This window comes from Odontesthes bonariensis, chromosome 8, assembly GCF_027942865.1.
Source record: "Odontesthes bonariensis isolate fOdoBon6 chromosome 8, fOdoBon6.hap1, whole genome shotgun sequence".
Lineage (NCBI taxonomy): Eukaryota > Metazoa > Chordata > Actinopteri > Atheriniformes > Atherinopsidae > Odontesthes > Odontesthes bonariensis.
In genome coordinates, this window is record NC_134513.1 from 12,324,368 (window position 1) to 12,341,283 (window position 16,916).

Genomic DNA, 16,916 nt, shown 5'->3' on the forward strand with positions numbered 1-16,916 from the left:
GATGGACGATAATCCCATATACAAAACAATTATCTTCTCTAGAAAAACTGCGTTCAAGTATTTAAAACATTACAACAATATTACTGGGCATGTATTGTTGTAATGTTTTAAATACTTGAACGCAGTTTTTCTAGAGAAGATAATTGTTTTGTATATGGGATTATCGTCCATTGACTCTTTTGGGCTTTCACATGCGCGAGCATACCGACAACCGGTAAGTGACATGCTGTTTATAAAGTTGTTTTGTAACGTCCCCATGCCAGTAATGTGAGAACCATGCATATGGTTTCGTGGAAGGTTTAGCACTTGCCCCTTGGTCACCACGTATTTGGCTAGCATGACAGGCTGCGCAAACAGCGCAATCGCCGCACAGGGAGCGCCGATTTGCACCAGTCTGTGTCCCACTGTCAGTATTTGACAACCTCTAGCAATGGGATTGCGCTTCAAATGCCCCGGAGTTCCCCTTTAAGATCACTGCATGGCATATGGACTAGCCTCTAGAGTCGCCAGGATACCCACAAAATCAAGATCCTTTCAACGACAGATGGGCAAGAAAGGAAAAAAAAAAAAACTACCCCCCACCCCTGCAAACACACCGACATGTGTAGCTTATTAATAGGGCTTTATTAAAGCAATGGGTTTAGAGTTGTACAGAAGCAAATCCCCGTTTCACAGAGATGAAAACATCTATTGCCCTCAAATCAAAGCCTTGTGGTCTCCCTCTTTGTATCTGTGCTCTTTGAACGTGCGTGCGCGCATGTGTGTGTGTTTGTCTAACAAAAAAAAAAACAAGTATGAGAAAGGGGGAGAGAGTACCCACAACAGACTGACTGTCTTTGGCCACATAACCAATTTATTTATTTACTTTAGTATTCTGCTCCGATGAACTTCAGTGTTCCCTGAAGAGGGTGCACGTTCAAAGGCAATTTCGATAAGACTGAACCCCCACCCCACCCCCCTTTCCTGCCTATGTCTGCTCACCTCATATTTTCGTATTTTGTTCTTCCCTCATTTCCCCACTTCCTTCAGATACGTGGGTGTTTTAAAGAGCAATCATTACTGTTTTATAAGTGCTTCTTGGTCAACAAGAGGGCTCAAAAATATGTGAAAAACAAATCAAAACCAAGCGGAGGGATGATTTGCGTGTGTTTCTACGTCTGCCTCTGATTGTGTGCAGTACGCATGGATGTGAGTGCATGCAACCTTATTTGAGTTACATTCTTTATCATAAACAATAGATACATGAGCATATGAGTATGAACATCTGACTGTTCTGTGTGTACCTTGTAAAGTCCTCTTCATCCTCTCTCTTCTGTCGCAACTGTCTGGGTTGGGTCATATTTGCCCAGTTAGGGAGTGACTGGAGCAAACGACTGATGTCCTCATCTTTAGACCATGAAGCACTAATGGTCAGCTTTTCCTCACACTGGACTATACTCCTGAGGAATCATACGAGAATCCAGACAAACTCAAACAAGTCATAACACATTACATTTGAAGAAGCTTCACCTTATTATGGTGATTAAAGGGCCACAACTGGCCAGAAGCCATGCAGCAAGTCCAGCTGAAAACTGTCTGAATAATAATAATATTCAAACAAACAGACATATGGCCTTATTCAGGTCATTGTTCAGGTGATTCACAAGCATCTGAAAAAATAAATTACATCAGCTATGATTAGGTGGAACTGTGGCAGAACACATATGTATGAGGTTTAATTGCATGTGTCTGGGTTGGCGAAACTGCGTGATAACAATGTATTGTGTAGAAGAAACAAGAACTCCGGGGTTTTACATGCACATACACATACAAGGCAGTCGGTAAAGCCAAGAGACACTCCTTAATGTTAAATGCACACATACACACAGATTTTGGCAGTCTCCATTGGTCTCGTCTTTATTGCTCAGAGGCCCCAGTGAGACTGAGGGTGACCTGTGATACAGTCCAGATGGACTCCCAGCAGTCTGTCAGTCCGATCTAGCATCTCCTGCCCCCTTCGTCACTCATTTTTTATCCCTCTGTAATTTCTAGCCCTCCCTTTACCTGGCCAGTTGTTACCTGGTCCTGGGGGAGCACATATGGACAGCATTTCACAGCCAAAATGGGTGTGTATGTGTGTTTAAAAGAGCAATAAGAGCTCATTTCTTAAAGTAACCATGCAGAAATCCAATAAAGAGTGCCAACTGTTTCCATCCTCTCTTCTTTATCCTCAAACATAAGTGAGGCAGCCCTTCAGTTCTTTTACCTGTAGGCTGTGTTGCAGATTTCCTTGTATTCTTTGAGCTTGTCGCAGACCATCTCAAGGAACTGGTTCGAGTAGGCACTCAGGTCTTGCATCAGGCTCATTAGATCCTGGATGGACTTCTCCACAACCACAGTGCTCTGATTGCAGAGGAAGAAAAACAGAGCAATGCTGGTTGGTTTGGTGCACTTTAAAAAAGAAAAATCAAAAATGTCAAAACTAAAGAACACTAGTGAACTAGATTTTACACGAGTGTCAGGTCAGATCCACTTTGTTGTAGTGCCAGTGTAATAGGATGGCTCCAAATCCACCTTCTCTACATGTCACCAGTGGCTGGACTGATGACTAGTGCCGGAGAACTTGTCAGAAGTCTTAACACTATTAGACGAATGGATGATTCTTAGTGTGTAAGTGAATCAGTGCAAGTGCACATTTTTGTGTGTTCTGTGCTGTGTGAGTTCTCAGGCTTTAAGTGTGTGTGTGCGCGCATTTGTCACGGTGCACCCATCACCAGGAGCCACGGCAGGGCTGTGACAGCAGCCATTACAGATTAGCCACTCCTGCGTGACTAATAGCTGGTCTGGGAACAGCAGAGAAGCTTCATATGCCCAGACACATTCACGCATGCACACAGCGAGCAAACTTTTCAAAACACACACTTTTGAGCAATTCATAGGCTGTTAAATGAGATTACAACTCAGGATCTTCCAGTTTGCCTGTTCCTTGCACTTAACCAATCTATCCTACATCTCCAATATGGTGATAACGCACTATTGGTCTGGTGATAGCATTGCTGGAACCACTCTGAAAATGGCATGAACTGCAAGAGTGGTACAGTGCAGCGCAATCCCATGCATCTATAAAAGGGAAGGCTATCTTAGGCTTTCTTTCTCAGTTCACTTCTCTGCGGATGGGAATTTAGTGTAGAGTTTCGCTGTTTAACTTGGGAATGGACAATTTAATGGTTTTGTCAAAGATTAATTCAATGGAAACGACCTGTTTTATAACTGTTGGAGACAGCCTCAGGGGTAAAGGTGTTAACAATGGATTTTTAATGTCTACCAAAATCAAGCAGAAACTACAATTACACATACAAGCAGAACACCTCAACTAGATTCATTATTCATGTACAATAAAAAAAAATGACAAGCTTAAATATGAAGTCAAGTTTATAAATCTCAGAGAAGCAGAACTAACATTTATAAGTCTTTATGTAATATAGTGTCTCCATTGTTTTGGCATTAATGATGAATTTAAAAATAGTTTAATTATATTCGAGGCTTTTAACTACTCCAAACACAAAATGACTGCTGGAACTGTAGGGGGATGTCGGGACTGTAACTGATCATCCAAAAATATTGAAGGTCCCCTGATGTGACACAATTATATCAATATTAATAGCTCTTTTTCTGTTTCAGTTTCCCCTTCATTCATTCTGTCACAAGCAGGCAAGAATGCACATATACACACACACACACACACACACACACACACACACACACACACACACGCAAAGAGCGGCCACTCCACTGAAGGAGGTAATGATCCATAGCGGTGCCAATACCCATGGAGTGCTAACCAAGGCCTCGTCTCTGCCAAGGGAGCAGCCTTTACTGTCCATGCCTGACTCCCTGTCAGCCTGCCAGGATGGGAGGAATTACAGACTCTGCAGGGGGGCTAACTGTTTGTATAGTCAATGCAGTGGCTACAACCCCGAGTCAGAAAAGTTGGAATGGAATGGAAACATCTTAACGGTGCATTTAATCAAAAATAAACAAGAGAATATAAAAATACTGGAAAAAAATGTTAAAACTGAGAAATGTTTTTGGAAAGAAAAAGAAGCATAAGTTTATTTTGAATATGATGCAAGAATCTTTCAAAAGAGATTTGGTAAAAGGGTTAAAAAAAAAAAAATAGTGGAAAAGTTGTGTGTGCTCTGTCGAAGAAACACCCGATAGAAAACCTCACAACTTATTGGGTACACTGGCAGCACGTGGGTAACAAGACAGGGAGAAAAAAAAAGGCTAAGACTTTCAGAAGTAAGGATGAAGTTTGCACACAGCGTTTTTTAAACTTTTTAAACCCAACTTTTTAAGAAAAAAGGTTTTAAAGCCGCAGCTATCTGAAAGCACATAACTTCAGCAGGGCTGTACAAAACAAAACAAAAAAGAAAAAAAAGAAAAACACATCCCTTTTCATTTAGGCCATACCCACCTCTGGTAAAATGATCATACACACATATTTCTTTTTGTTTCGTTTTTTTTAAATATATCATTTTTTGCAGTGATCCTGATGACAAATTGAAAAAAACCCAAAAAAAACAAAGCTAATCCAATAACCCCTTTGGCAGAGATAAGTGCAGCAGTTGGTCTCTTTAGCAACCAAACATTTACAGAGAGCTTTTAACAGAGCAGGTGATGCAGCACAGGAGTAAACAGCGGTCAGAATTTGTTTTAGATGTGCTGCTTGGATCAAATTCTAAAGGAGCAAATATTTTTCCAAAAACAAAAACTTCTCAGCTCCAAGACGTGCGGACGTGCTGCTCATTAAATCAAATATAAGGTTTAAATCATTGTAAATAATTGCATCCTATTTTTATTTACAGCTTAGCACTAATGAGGTTGTACCTCTGCTTCTACACGAGGGCTGCTTGTATTACAAACTGCTCTATGCATCTTTAACCATTTCTGTTCCAGTAACTACAGTGATTATGCCGTTATCATGGAATGTGTGAATTCTTTGTCTCTTCCTGAACCGTTTGGATAGAGGACTGGAAGTAGTTCAGGGAGTTGAAGACTGGACTAATGCAAAAGCAAGAACTGTAATAAATTATACTACTGATAGGATATCACTTGTGCAACATTATTAAGTGATGATGAATCAATGAAAATCTGCAATCTAATGCATCCCATCATTTTCAAGTTAAAGTGGGTAATTACAACATTTTTACATTCATGATGGAAAGAATCAAATCCATGGAATTGTGTAAAACTATCAGATTCTAATGGTATTACCATGATGTGGTGAAAACCTTCATGTCCCCCACTCTTCCTGTCCCTGTCTTGAGGAAAGAGAGCAGGCCAAGACAGTGAAGGAAAGAGTAAACAATGGACACCCGATCCATTACTCCTGCTCTAACAAATGCTCCTGCACTCAGCTCCCTTGTCTAATTTGCTCATTTAACACAGCCATTCATCTTAGGCAGCAGCAATCATTAAAAAGTAATCAAGGGACAGATTGAGAAAGGGAGGGCTGAGACAGAGAGACTGAAAGTGCTGGGGAAAGCGAGTTCTCCTGCATCTCCTCTATCTTATTTGAGTCTTTCACAGAAGTATCACAGAGGCTTCTCCATCTCTCTCTTTCTAATGTTTCAAGCTTAAAGGTCAACATGCTGTGGAATCATGTGAAAAACACCCATATTTCTTATTTAATTTCACTTCCCAGTATCTTATTACGCTGAAACTGCACTTGGTTGCACTTTGCCTTTACTCTTTTGCATCATTAGTACTAAACACGTGGTCATCACAGAAAATTAAACTTGGATGGGATTGAAATGGATTTCGCAGTTTGCTGTTGTGAAATGAAGACCACGACAATAGTAGTTTAATGACAGCAACGAGGCCTCATGAGTAGTGCCTCAGCGGAAATATCTCTTAATGTATGGTCATCACCACAGAAAAAATTGAGTTGGTGCTAAAAGTAGCCATTTCCTTTTGTGAAATGACTAAAAGCCACATCACAAGGAATGTACTGCAGTGAAAGTGCACGGCTGGAATTACTGTTGCTGAATTCTGATCGCTAAATGCGGCATGCTCTAAAAAAAAAAAAAAAAAAAAACGACATAAGATGTAAAGAATAAGAACATTTTATTCACTCAAGCTCACAGTCCAATCCAAACTGTGTCAAAATGTCAGTTTCCTGAGGGGTCTGTAATATGTTTTCTGTGTTGCGTATGTAAAGGGGAGACACTTGGGCTCAGGTTTGAATCAGAAACGGATCATGGATTCTTCCCATTAAAATAAAGGGGTGCCTCTCAAGGTTTTGCTGAGGTCAGAGTATTTAACCCTGTGCTCTCTGCCATTTCACTCACACCCTGACCCCAAACCGCTGACACGTGTAATGCCTCTTCCAGGCCGTCCACTTGACTGACCATGGGTTGCCAAAATACTACACACTCAGCAGTGTGTGCACACAACTGCACATGCTCAGGCAGCATCAGGAGCATGTGCGGCGATAACCTCCGTCTCCCACTTTCCCCCCATACAGAATGTCCCTCTCCTGGGTAAAAAGGAGCTGGACATGAGTGGGACATCGTCTTGACAGATCATTTATCAACGTCGGTGTGGAACCACTGTAGAAAGACTCCCCTGACACCCACCGGATGGCCCTCACGCTTCTGCCCACTCAACCACAACTCGTGTTTCTTTGTATGTGCATGCATGTAAGAGGGTTTGTATCCAGGTTTGTTTAAGTTTTGACAACTTGACAGTGTTTTTCCTCATAAGTGTGAACTGGACCTGCAACTCCTTTCATAATGAGTCCAAATAAATTCATCACGTGAGGTGTTTTCTAAGTTCTGTACATTTGTGTACTTGTTATCTCTAAAAACATACATTTTAAAATAGAAAATTTGGCAGGAGCTTAATATTATACATTAAGAATATATTCAGAGTCCCATCAAAATGATTCGACCCATTTTTGCAGACTTTGAAGCTGAAGCAAGTCGACTGTCCCTACTAAAAATGGGTTACAAACACGATACACACATTAAAGATATCGAGGCTAAAAGGACTGCTCAGCCTTCGTTATTGATGTGTTTGCAAATCAACGTCCTCATGTGTTCACACAAGCCCTCAAACACACCTCAGTTCTGACTACATGAGCTGGAAGTTACCACATCAGTGCTGTCAACTCTAATTGTACAAACAATCATCCCTCCCATGATATTTTTAAGGCCTAAAGTAAAGTTCATTTCAGGATGAATAAATGGATTTTTGGAGTTGAGTTTACTTTAACTTTCTATAACCCAGCTTTTGAAAATGACTAACTCAGTTAAGGTTTAGAGCAGAAAAGAGCTCACTCTTTGGGGACGGTGGAGCCGCAGATTCAGTTCACTGATTGCACTCACGTTACTGAGAGATGTTTGCATTGAAGCAAGAATGTTTTTTCATAAATTAACAGTTGTCTTGTGCTCAAACATGTTTCCCCAAAACTGTAAAGTCCCCAATTTTGTCATATTTGTAGAGAGTCAAGTTTGACTTGCATTTTAAGAGAAATGCTTGAACTGTAGATCTACGCAGTCACTGGCACAGAGACCCATCATCATTATCTGTTTTTAGATCCGGCAAACTAAAAGCTGTATTTCATTGTGCTTGTACATCATTAAACCATCCATTTCAGGCTTGAGGAAGTAAAGCAATGAAAAGTAGTTTTGATGGCCATAGTATTGCAAAAATAAGCATGCTGCTGTAAAACAAATGCATGCACATGCCCTCTGGGTCGACAGAATTGAGTTATTACAAGCACACATTTTCTTTCACTCCAAACACTGCATTAAGCTTTGCAAGTGTTCTAATTGAGAGATGAAGAGCAATATCACACTTGAACGATTACAGATGGGCTTCTATATTACACACCCTATTTTCTCCCACGCACAAAAACAAATGCAGAGAGAAATATGGAGCTTCTGCATATATTAATCCTGGGAATCGCTCTAATGCTCAGATTTGCGATTTAAATTTCCAGAGTGACCCAAACTCCTCCTTAATAATCATCACATGATACCCTGTCTTTTTTCCTACACCTGGTTTTGTATGATTACTTCCAGTGGAAGTGAGAGGAACAACCTTCCCATCTGAGATAATGGTCTACCGCTTTTTATCAATTATTGTGAATGATTTATCACAAGAACAAGATTGTGGTTTGCGCCAATGAGTAAAAGTTTGGACAAGCTAAAAGGCAAATTATAACATAGTTAATGCATTCGGGGGGGGGGGGGCTTTCTGTTTTACATTAGGGCCATTTGTAGATACTGCATTAACTCAAATACACACACATATACACAAATGTGCTCACAACTACATGAAGACTGTCATTTGCAAACTCAGAGCACTAACTTGCTTTTAAAATTCAAGCTGCAACTTTTATCAGACACCCACAGCCAAAACCTTCTTTCTTTCAGACCAAAGGGCATGTTTGTCATAGAACTGACATTTCAACTTCTCTCCCTCTAACTGACTCACTCAAAAGGCAAAGATTATGTCTCGTTACTGAGAGAGACTGTGTCTATGGTAACACTACATGATGTGAACCAGTCCTACAGTACCTTAGGCTGTAGCTGCTCAGGTTGTTCGGTTTGCTTGATTTGACGCCATCATTTTCACCTAAAACGGAAATGAAGCACTAACGTACATCTACACCCGTAATAGATAACCAAGTTGGTTTGAATATCTAAAAATTCCAAACAAAGCACAGCAGAGTCGCATTTAAGAAAAAGAAAACCTCTTCATGGTGGAGGAAGGTTGAAAGCTGAGGGCAGCTGCCTCGGGAGTACATGTGTTTGGTGGGAGATAACCAGGTGAAGGTGGGCGGTGGGGGGCAGTTGCACTTTAAGCAGTGAAGAAGCTTGAACAGAAATAAGGCCTTGAGATGAGCAACTGTTAAAGAAAAATACAAATTTATCAGGATTTGAGACCCTTTAGTAAAAGAATAAAAAGGGACACACTACATATATCAAACAGGCTCCACTGCCAAGGCGAGAACATATGGAAGATCTGAAGTATACTGTGCGGTCGAGCCGAACACAACGTCTCACTTGAAGGAGGAAGAAAATAATACGAAAGGGAATCATTTGAAGTACTGCAAAAACAGCTAAGGCTAAAAGAGCTATTTCGCAATAAGGTGTCTCATTCTGTCATAATTCCTACCAGTTAAAAAAAAAATGGCAGCTGGGTGCTTAGACACAGTCCATTTCTGATGGATAATACAGTGCTGAGCCCCAGAACATGTTTATACTAAATGGATAATTTGGGAATTATTTCTTTTACTGAGAATAGGACTAATTTACTAAATTAAAATGACTATCGTGAAGTTTCCACTGTGAATTGCCATTTGACAATAAACTTGGGAATGGCTGTGGTTTCTGAGAAGGTAGGTGGTGTTCATGGTGTGAGGGGGGCCAGTACATGTTTGTGTGTCTATAGACCATCCTTCCTACTTCCTCCCACCCCCACTTTTGTCCCAATCACAGGGCACAGCTGATGCAGCAAGCAGGTATATTGTGTTGTGATTGCTGTGTCTGCTGATGGGAACTAGAAGCTGCGAGTGTCCTTAATAAACAATGCTCAGTCACCACCGTCTCCACGGTGTGTGTGTGGGGGGTGGGGGGTGGGGGCAGCAGGGAGCCAATCAACAAGAAGTGATCACCCCCTACAAATAAATACTGCCTGCACACATCATCACAAATCAAAAGGTCAGTGTCATTACAGTCATTGGAAGTGGAAGTGTGTGCATGTGCAATTAACACGTGCGTTCCTGTTCCTACCCTCCCCTCACACAAAGCTACATGTGAATATGCATTTTAAAAGGTCAACATCATTAGCAGGCCATTGGCAGCTGAATGGCAATATAGCAAGCTTTCTGGCAGCTGACAGTGAGTGAATGAAATCGGTCTTCATTTGGCTCCAAAACAAGTTTACATCCGAACACCAAAATTAAAGGCTAATATACGCACCTGTGAATCGCCAATGCACAGACAATTATTACTCTAACATGCAGATAAATAAAAACACTGGGCTCCAACAGAGCTGGATGAGACTTAGCTGGAAAAACAGGGTCAATGTGTTCAGTAATAATGGCTATGATGTGGTTTTGGCAAATTAAGTAAACAAGCTGCATTCAAACAATTAATCTGCACTCAGACTCTGTCAGAAACACATTGCCACCATATGACTGGGTAGGTAAGTGGCAGGTGGAAGTCCTCAAAGCCAAAGAAATATGTTTACCTGGTTGTTGTTTTGCTGGGTTTGTCTCATTGCACTTGTGGGCGGCTGAATGCGTACATTGTGTGAATGCTTGTATGGCAGAGTGTCACAAAGTGAGCAAGTAAAGGGGATTCTGGAGGGGTTCTACCAAGATTAATGGAGCCAATCTCTAGAGCTTTCTAGCAGAGTGACCATACCCTCCCTTTCCTGTTTTATTTGTCTGTTCCACTTCCCATCTCTCTACCTCTCCACTCTTTTCCCTCGATCTAACTCTAATTAAATGAATCAATCAGTGGCAACACAAGGCTGGACAGATAGCATCGCACTGCTAGGGTTAACAGCATGTGCGTTTGTGTGATACCATGCTGTTGGAGTTAAGCCGATGAAAAGAGGGAATGAAAACAAGAATAAAACGGGAATAACTGTGGTCACCACAAATAAAAGATTACGAGCAACAAAACATCAAACAAGAAAGGAAACCGGGAAAACAGGTAGAAGGAGTAACAGACAGACATTTGTTACTAGGCACCCTTCCTCTTTTAACACTGCTGATCCTTCAGGGACTTATCAGTGGAGGGTGTGCTATCACACAGACACATGAATGGACATTAACCTTTACTACTGAACTATATACTGTCCCTGCAAGCCCCTATCTCACACTCCTTGTGGACAGTATATAAAGCTTGTGTCAGGCTTATAATCATATCAATAATATGTAATATATATACACATGATATATAAAAGCAGCATTTGACCCCACTGGTACCTACTGATAGAGAAATCACTTATAACTTATTAACCTAAAAGGCCTATCCTACATGTATTTATCTTCTTAAAGGCCATTTAGGCCAGGCACAATAATCCCTTTGAGTTTGACCAGCATTTCCACAAAGTCAATTGTCAAATTCTGCAGGACAGATAAAAGGCAAGTTAATTCATATAAATGTATTTATTAAACTGGGTCCACTACAAAAGTTAATGTTATGGAAATGTGTTCATGGAAATGCGGTCCATGCTGCAGAGGGTAGCAAAAAGTCACCCAGAGATAACCCCTATCCCATATTCTAAAGCCAGGGGTCAGGAAATAATATCCCTTGCATTAATCCAAATGTAAATACGTTTTTCAAGAAGCAAAGACACTCAAGCTTTGCTGTGTGAAATATTTAAAACCTTAATACAGCAGCAAACAGCCATTTGTCAAGTGAAGCTACGGCAGTGTAATGGCATTCACTTCCCTTCTTTGAGAATCTGGCCCTTTTTGTTCAACGTTGTGGCAGTTGGGCCAGCTGTGTGTGCATGATTAATGCATGCAGATCTTTGTTGTACAATTCAAAACCTGCGGATACTTCTTCCACTGAAAACCTCCCTCATAGAAAAGTTAGGTTTTGGCTCCATCTATTTTGGACAGAGATTCTTCTGCTCTTGAGATTCACCAAGAAGTTTTCTGCCTGGTCATACTGTATATTTAATGAAAACAAAATTACTTAATAGTACCTCTAGTACCTCTGGTACTATTAAGTACCAGAGGTTTCACACTGGGCTATTACTGTCTTTTCACATCACCAGCATCTGGGCTAAATAGCACAGTTTTACGGGATGGCAGAGGGTGTTGATGGAATTATGTTCTGATCAGTTTCGGCGTTTCCATTAGCACCAACTGCAAAATTGGTAACTGCTCTTTTAAGTGCTTTGCAGGACCCTTTGCCTCTGCTTCAAAAAACTGAGCATGATCACGGAGAAATGTGTATCAACCCAGTGCCATGAGGATAATGCAGCTATGTGCCGCAACCTCACACCATAAGAAATTACATTTTTGTGTTCTTTACCGTTCACCAATTTTGAAATATATTTATTTTTTCTAAAGAAAAAAATATGTCCAGCGGGCAAAGAATTTTACTGACACTGTAAGCGTTCACTGACATATGTGTGCATGGTGTTACAGTACATTTAATTTTTCATTTCAGTTTTTCACTTCAGAAAAAACACAAAGCCAAAACACTAATATCTTCATTAGACATTTATGTGTGCTTCAGTGGTTGCAAAGAGCAGATGCCTTTATAAAATCTGATCCCCTATGGTTTCCCTTATATGGCTGCAGTCAAGCGGTATGAGAGAGTTTAATGTAGTGTTGCAATATTGCGCTCTCTCCTTTCCGCCAATCATGCTGGTTCTTTTTACTGGTGTGTGTCTTCTAACACCTGCCACAGAAAGTATCATGGGACTTAATGGGAGCAAATGGAGTACGTGTGCACACCAACATGGTAAACAACAACATACAAACTTACCCATGACTTACATTAATTTCTTATAGACTCACTCTGATCAAAGCCATTGCTAAGACTGCCTACAATAGAACTTATTATACCCTTAACTTACAGTTAAAATGCATCTTCATAATAAAATCTTACATTGAATGCTATTTGGACTTGAATTTTGCCCACACTAATGATAGGTATCCATAATCTCACTCTGTAAACAGATATAAGTCCAGATCATATGTAGACCAAATGTACAGACAGGCAGATCTGATTATTTTTTAATAACTCACTGTTGCCACAGAGCTGTGTAGATTTATCACCTAATTGGCTAAATGTTCCAGACATGAAGTGCTTTCTTCAAACCAAGTACAGAGACCAATTTCAGTTTATTTTTTGGGATAAAAAGGTGTCAAACCCACTTTTCAAAAGCCCTCGTAACAACTAAGTGAATTAAAACTTCACACTCAGCATAAAAACAGTCTATTATAACAGTGACAATCTGGATGAAGGTCATTAAAGAAAACAGGGAGATTCCTCTTCAACTGGAGACAAGAAAACACATTGGTCCAAAACATACAAACAGTCTAAAATACATACATGTAAAAGTACTAAAAACACACAAATGCCACCCTGACCCTTTCATGTGAATGGCAAAAGTGGAGGCATGGAAGGCTCTTTTATTCAGTCCAATTAAAAGAGGCAAAAATTCTAAACAAAAGAATGTTTTATTGCATTCCTCGCTATCAGCAAAAAGGCTCATTAGCCACAGCAGCATAATTAGCAAGATGCTGAACTCCTCGTTAAGGAGGGGCCCGAGCCGTAAACAAACCCCGCTGAACTCCAACCGCCCACAGTCTCTCTCTCTGTAATGAACTGCCACTGCTGTTCCCTCCTTGTGAGAGAACAGACAGGAAGGCTCTGACAGAAACAAACATACAGCAAAACATTCACATGCAGACACACTGACAAACACATACCCAAGGTCTGCTACACAAACACCCACAGCACAAACAAACCGCCTCTCTGAGACAAGCTCTATTTGACAACTGCATGGACAAAAACACATCACACAGCTAGAAAACAATTAAATGCATAATCATTTTGAATACCATCAACATAAAGAGCCATGCTCCACCAAACATTTAGAAATCTGACATCTGAGTAAAATATTGGCAACTGTCTGAATCTTTACTTTTGTACCACTGTAATGCTCAACGTGCAACTAGGCTGCTTTCAATAAGAACCCATAAAATCACCAGGAGCATGTCATTAAATGTGTTGCCATCAATGAAGCAGTCAACATCAGTTCAATTTGTTTTTTTCTACTTTTCAGTTAAACTGAACTTTTTCAATTTGAACCTTTTTTCTTTTCTTTTGTTTATGGAGTAACAATTTAAATCCCATCAATGTCCATTGTACTGACATGACATTACACATCTCTCAGAAGGATGCTCATGTTATTTTAATGTGGTTTAAGTGGGCTCAATGTTTCTACAGAAAATAATTACGCACCCTTGCCCAGAAAGTTGTACTTGAAAACAGGCATATAGTTTGTACCAAGCAGAAATGCATTTATACAGTAGGCACAGTGAAGGTGAATTCACTGTGTGCTTGGTTGCCAATTTGGTGAAACTGTCATGAATGCTCAGGAAAGACAAACCCAGATGCTTGAATATGTGTGTGCGGTCCTTAACTGGTTCAGGTCCTACTTAGAAGGCCGGAGTTATTTTCTTACAATTGGCAGCTATGAATCTGAGCGAGTGGCCATGACTTGTGGAGACCCCCAGGGGTCAATTCTTGGACCTCTTCTGTTCAACTTGTATATGCTCCCTTTGGGTCAGATATTGCAGAATTTTAACATCAATTATCACAGTTATGCAGACGATACACAACTTTATGTGTCTCTGTCACCTGACGACTGCAGCCCAGCAGGATGAGAGAGAATTTTCTACAATTAAATGAAGACAAAACTGAGATCATTCTGTTTGGTAGCAAAGAGAAGGTGGTCAGCATTGGGAAATATCTTAAGACTCGGGACCTTACAATCACTGACCAAGTTCGTAACGTTGGAGTGTTGATAGACTCAGATCTGACTTTCAGCAGCCACATCAAAGCTGTCACCAAGGCAGCTTTTTGCCATCTCAGAAACATCAACAGAATTAAAGGTTTCCTCTCCCAAAAAGACCAGGAGAAACTCATCCATGCATTCATCTCCAGTAGACTCGATTACTGTAATGCTCTTTTAACCGGACTTCCCGAAAAGAGCATTAAACATCTGCAGCTCATCCAGAACGCTGCTGCTGGAGTTTTAACCCGGACTAAGAGATCTGAACAGTTTTAAAATCTTAACAGTGGCTTCCAGTCAGTCACAGAATAGATTTTAAAAGCATGCTGATGGTTTACAAATCCCAGAATGGTTTAGGCCCAAAATACATCTGTGATATGTTCAGAGAATATAAACCCAGCAGAGCTCTTAGATCCAAGGACTCAGGTCAGCTGGTCCAGTCCAGAGTCCAGACTAAACATGGAGAAGCAGCATTTAGCTGTTATGCTGCAAACAAGTGGAACAAACTGCCAGTGGAGATTAAACTTTCACCAAATGTAGACATTTTTAAATCCAGGTTAAAAACATTTCTTTTCTCATGTGTCTATGCATGAAATCTGCACGATATCTTTGTATACTTGTTTTTAATCATTTTAATTATTTTATTTGTTTCTCTTTATGTTTTTTTATGTATTTTTAATGCTTCCTACACTCCCTGCTGCAATGCTTTTATATTATGTAAAGCACTTTGAATTGTTTTGTGCATGAAATGTGCTATACAAATAAATTTGACTTGACTTGACTATGTGACTGTAAACGTCATTTAGAAATTACAACAAACTGAAAAAAGATTGAGCGCAATTTCGGTTGTAATTATGATCTCGTGAGAAAGGTGACAAGGTTCTCAGATAGAAACAGAGAGGATAAAGAGAGCAAGAGTGTGTGCGCGCCCCTGAATAGAAATCACAGGCAACTCCAACAGGAGTGTAAGCAAGAGAGCTTTCCTCCACTGAACAGGGCTGAAAGAGGGAAACTGTGCCACACAATCTGATAGAGGGTTTTTTTAAGCCTCTCTAACAGCTTGCATGCGAACATGTGCGATGCACGCATTCTGTGTGCATGCAAGAGTGTAAAATTACATCAATAAAAAGTCTAAAACTGGCAGAGATCACACGCTGATCTCTTTTATTCAGGTCCAATGTTTATGTATATTCAACGCTTTATTACTTTTTGTAATGCATTGGATGTTTCTCACCTGCAGTAGGGGTCTCTGGACACCCAGTAGCTTCATGGTGTCAGCGGTAGCGAGGATCTTTAATGGGTCAGATGTCTTACTCACAGCTTCAATTTCCTTGTTGATCTCTGTCCTCACCTGATGGAGAACATTTAATTTTGATCTTAGTGAGAGAAATACCCTTCCAAATGGCTGTTTGAATAAACACATAGCTTAATAGACTTAAAATACTTTCCTGACAAAATTGACATTCAAATATTATATATCAAATATTATACATATTAAATATGACATTTATACAGCCAGTACAACATGAAGAGTTTCTTTGACAGCACTTGTTGGATCAACCAATACACAGCAGTGAGAAAAAGTCCAAGAAACTTTAAGCGTATTCCCACATCATCGGTTCAATCAACCGTACAAGTCCTGAAGAGGACCAAAACTCTCACCCTCAGCTGTGAGCAAAGTGCTAAAGATGGTTATCAACCAACAGGGAGAGGTACAGGTTTTTCATTAAGCGAAGCTCCTGAACACCACTGTCACTTTATAAACTCAAGATAGTTCCACATCACCTGTTCTACATCTAGAGCTAGACAGTTGAAACTTGAATGCAAGTGGTTGTTCCAGTTAACTAACCTGGTTGAGGAAGAGGTCATTAATGTAGTAGGTGAGGAATGCTCGCAGCTGGCACTGCTTAGCTTGACCCTGCCCCATGTTCATCTCAATCTCCTGGATGAATCTGGGATAAAGAGTCAAGACAAACAAACATTAGAACAGCATATAATAAGCCGTGAATTGAGGCCAATTTGCACCTCATATCCTGAAAATGTTATCGTGGGAGCAATAAGACACGTCATTGAGATCAGCGATGCAGTACCTATGTGGGCTGAGCATCAATTAGGTTAAGAACTGTCTTGGGAACTCATTTTGGAAAACTAGAAATGCTTCTCCAGGCATCTTTGAGCAAGACAGTTAACCATAACTGCTCCAGTGGAGCTGCTCAGGGTCATTACAGAAAGAATTTAGCACTCAGAAATGCGTGCAGCAAAAGTACACATAAAGTAAAGTAAAAACTATGTCAATATATATGGTAGAATAATTTCGAGTATCAAAGCTATGTGCAGTGTAATATCATAAACCAATGAGACCCTAGCCA

At 40.3% G+C, this 16,916-nt stretch overlaps 1 protein-coding gene across 1 annotated transcript in view; it reads right to left on the bottom strand.

The window, feature by feature from the left end:
- The window catches only part of exoc4 (exocyst complex component 4), a 115,148-nt gene that overhangs the window by 29,536 nt on the left and 68,696 nt on the right, over window positions 1-16,916 (bottom strand). Inside the window, exons 12-15 of the mRNA XM_075471744.1 lie at window positions 16,397-16,499; window positions 15,782-15,898; window positions 2,246-2,382; window positions 1,284-1,439 (exon numbers count right to left, since the gene is read on the bottom strand). Of these exons, the coding sequence (XP_075327859.1) occupies window positions 1,284-1,439; window positions 2,246-2,382; window positions 15,782-15,898; window positions 16,397-16,499 (513 nt within the window). The remainder of the gene's footprint in view (window positions 1-1,283; window positions 1,440-2,245; window positions 2,383-15,781; window positions 15,899-16,396; window positions 16,500-16,916) is intronic.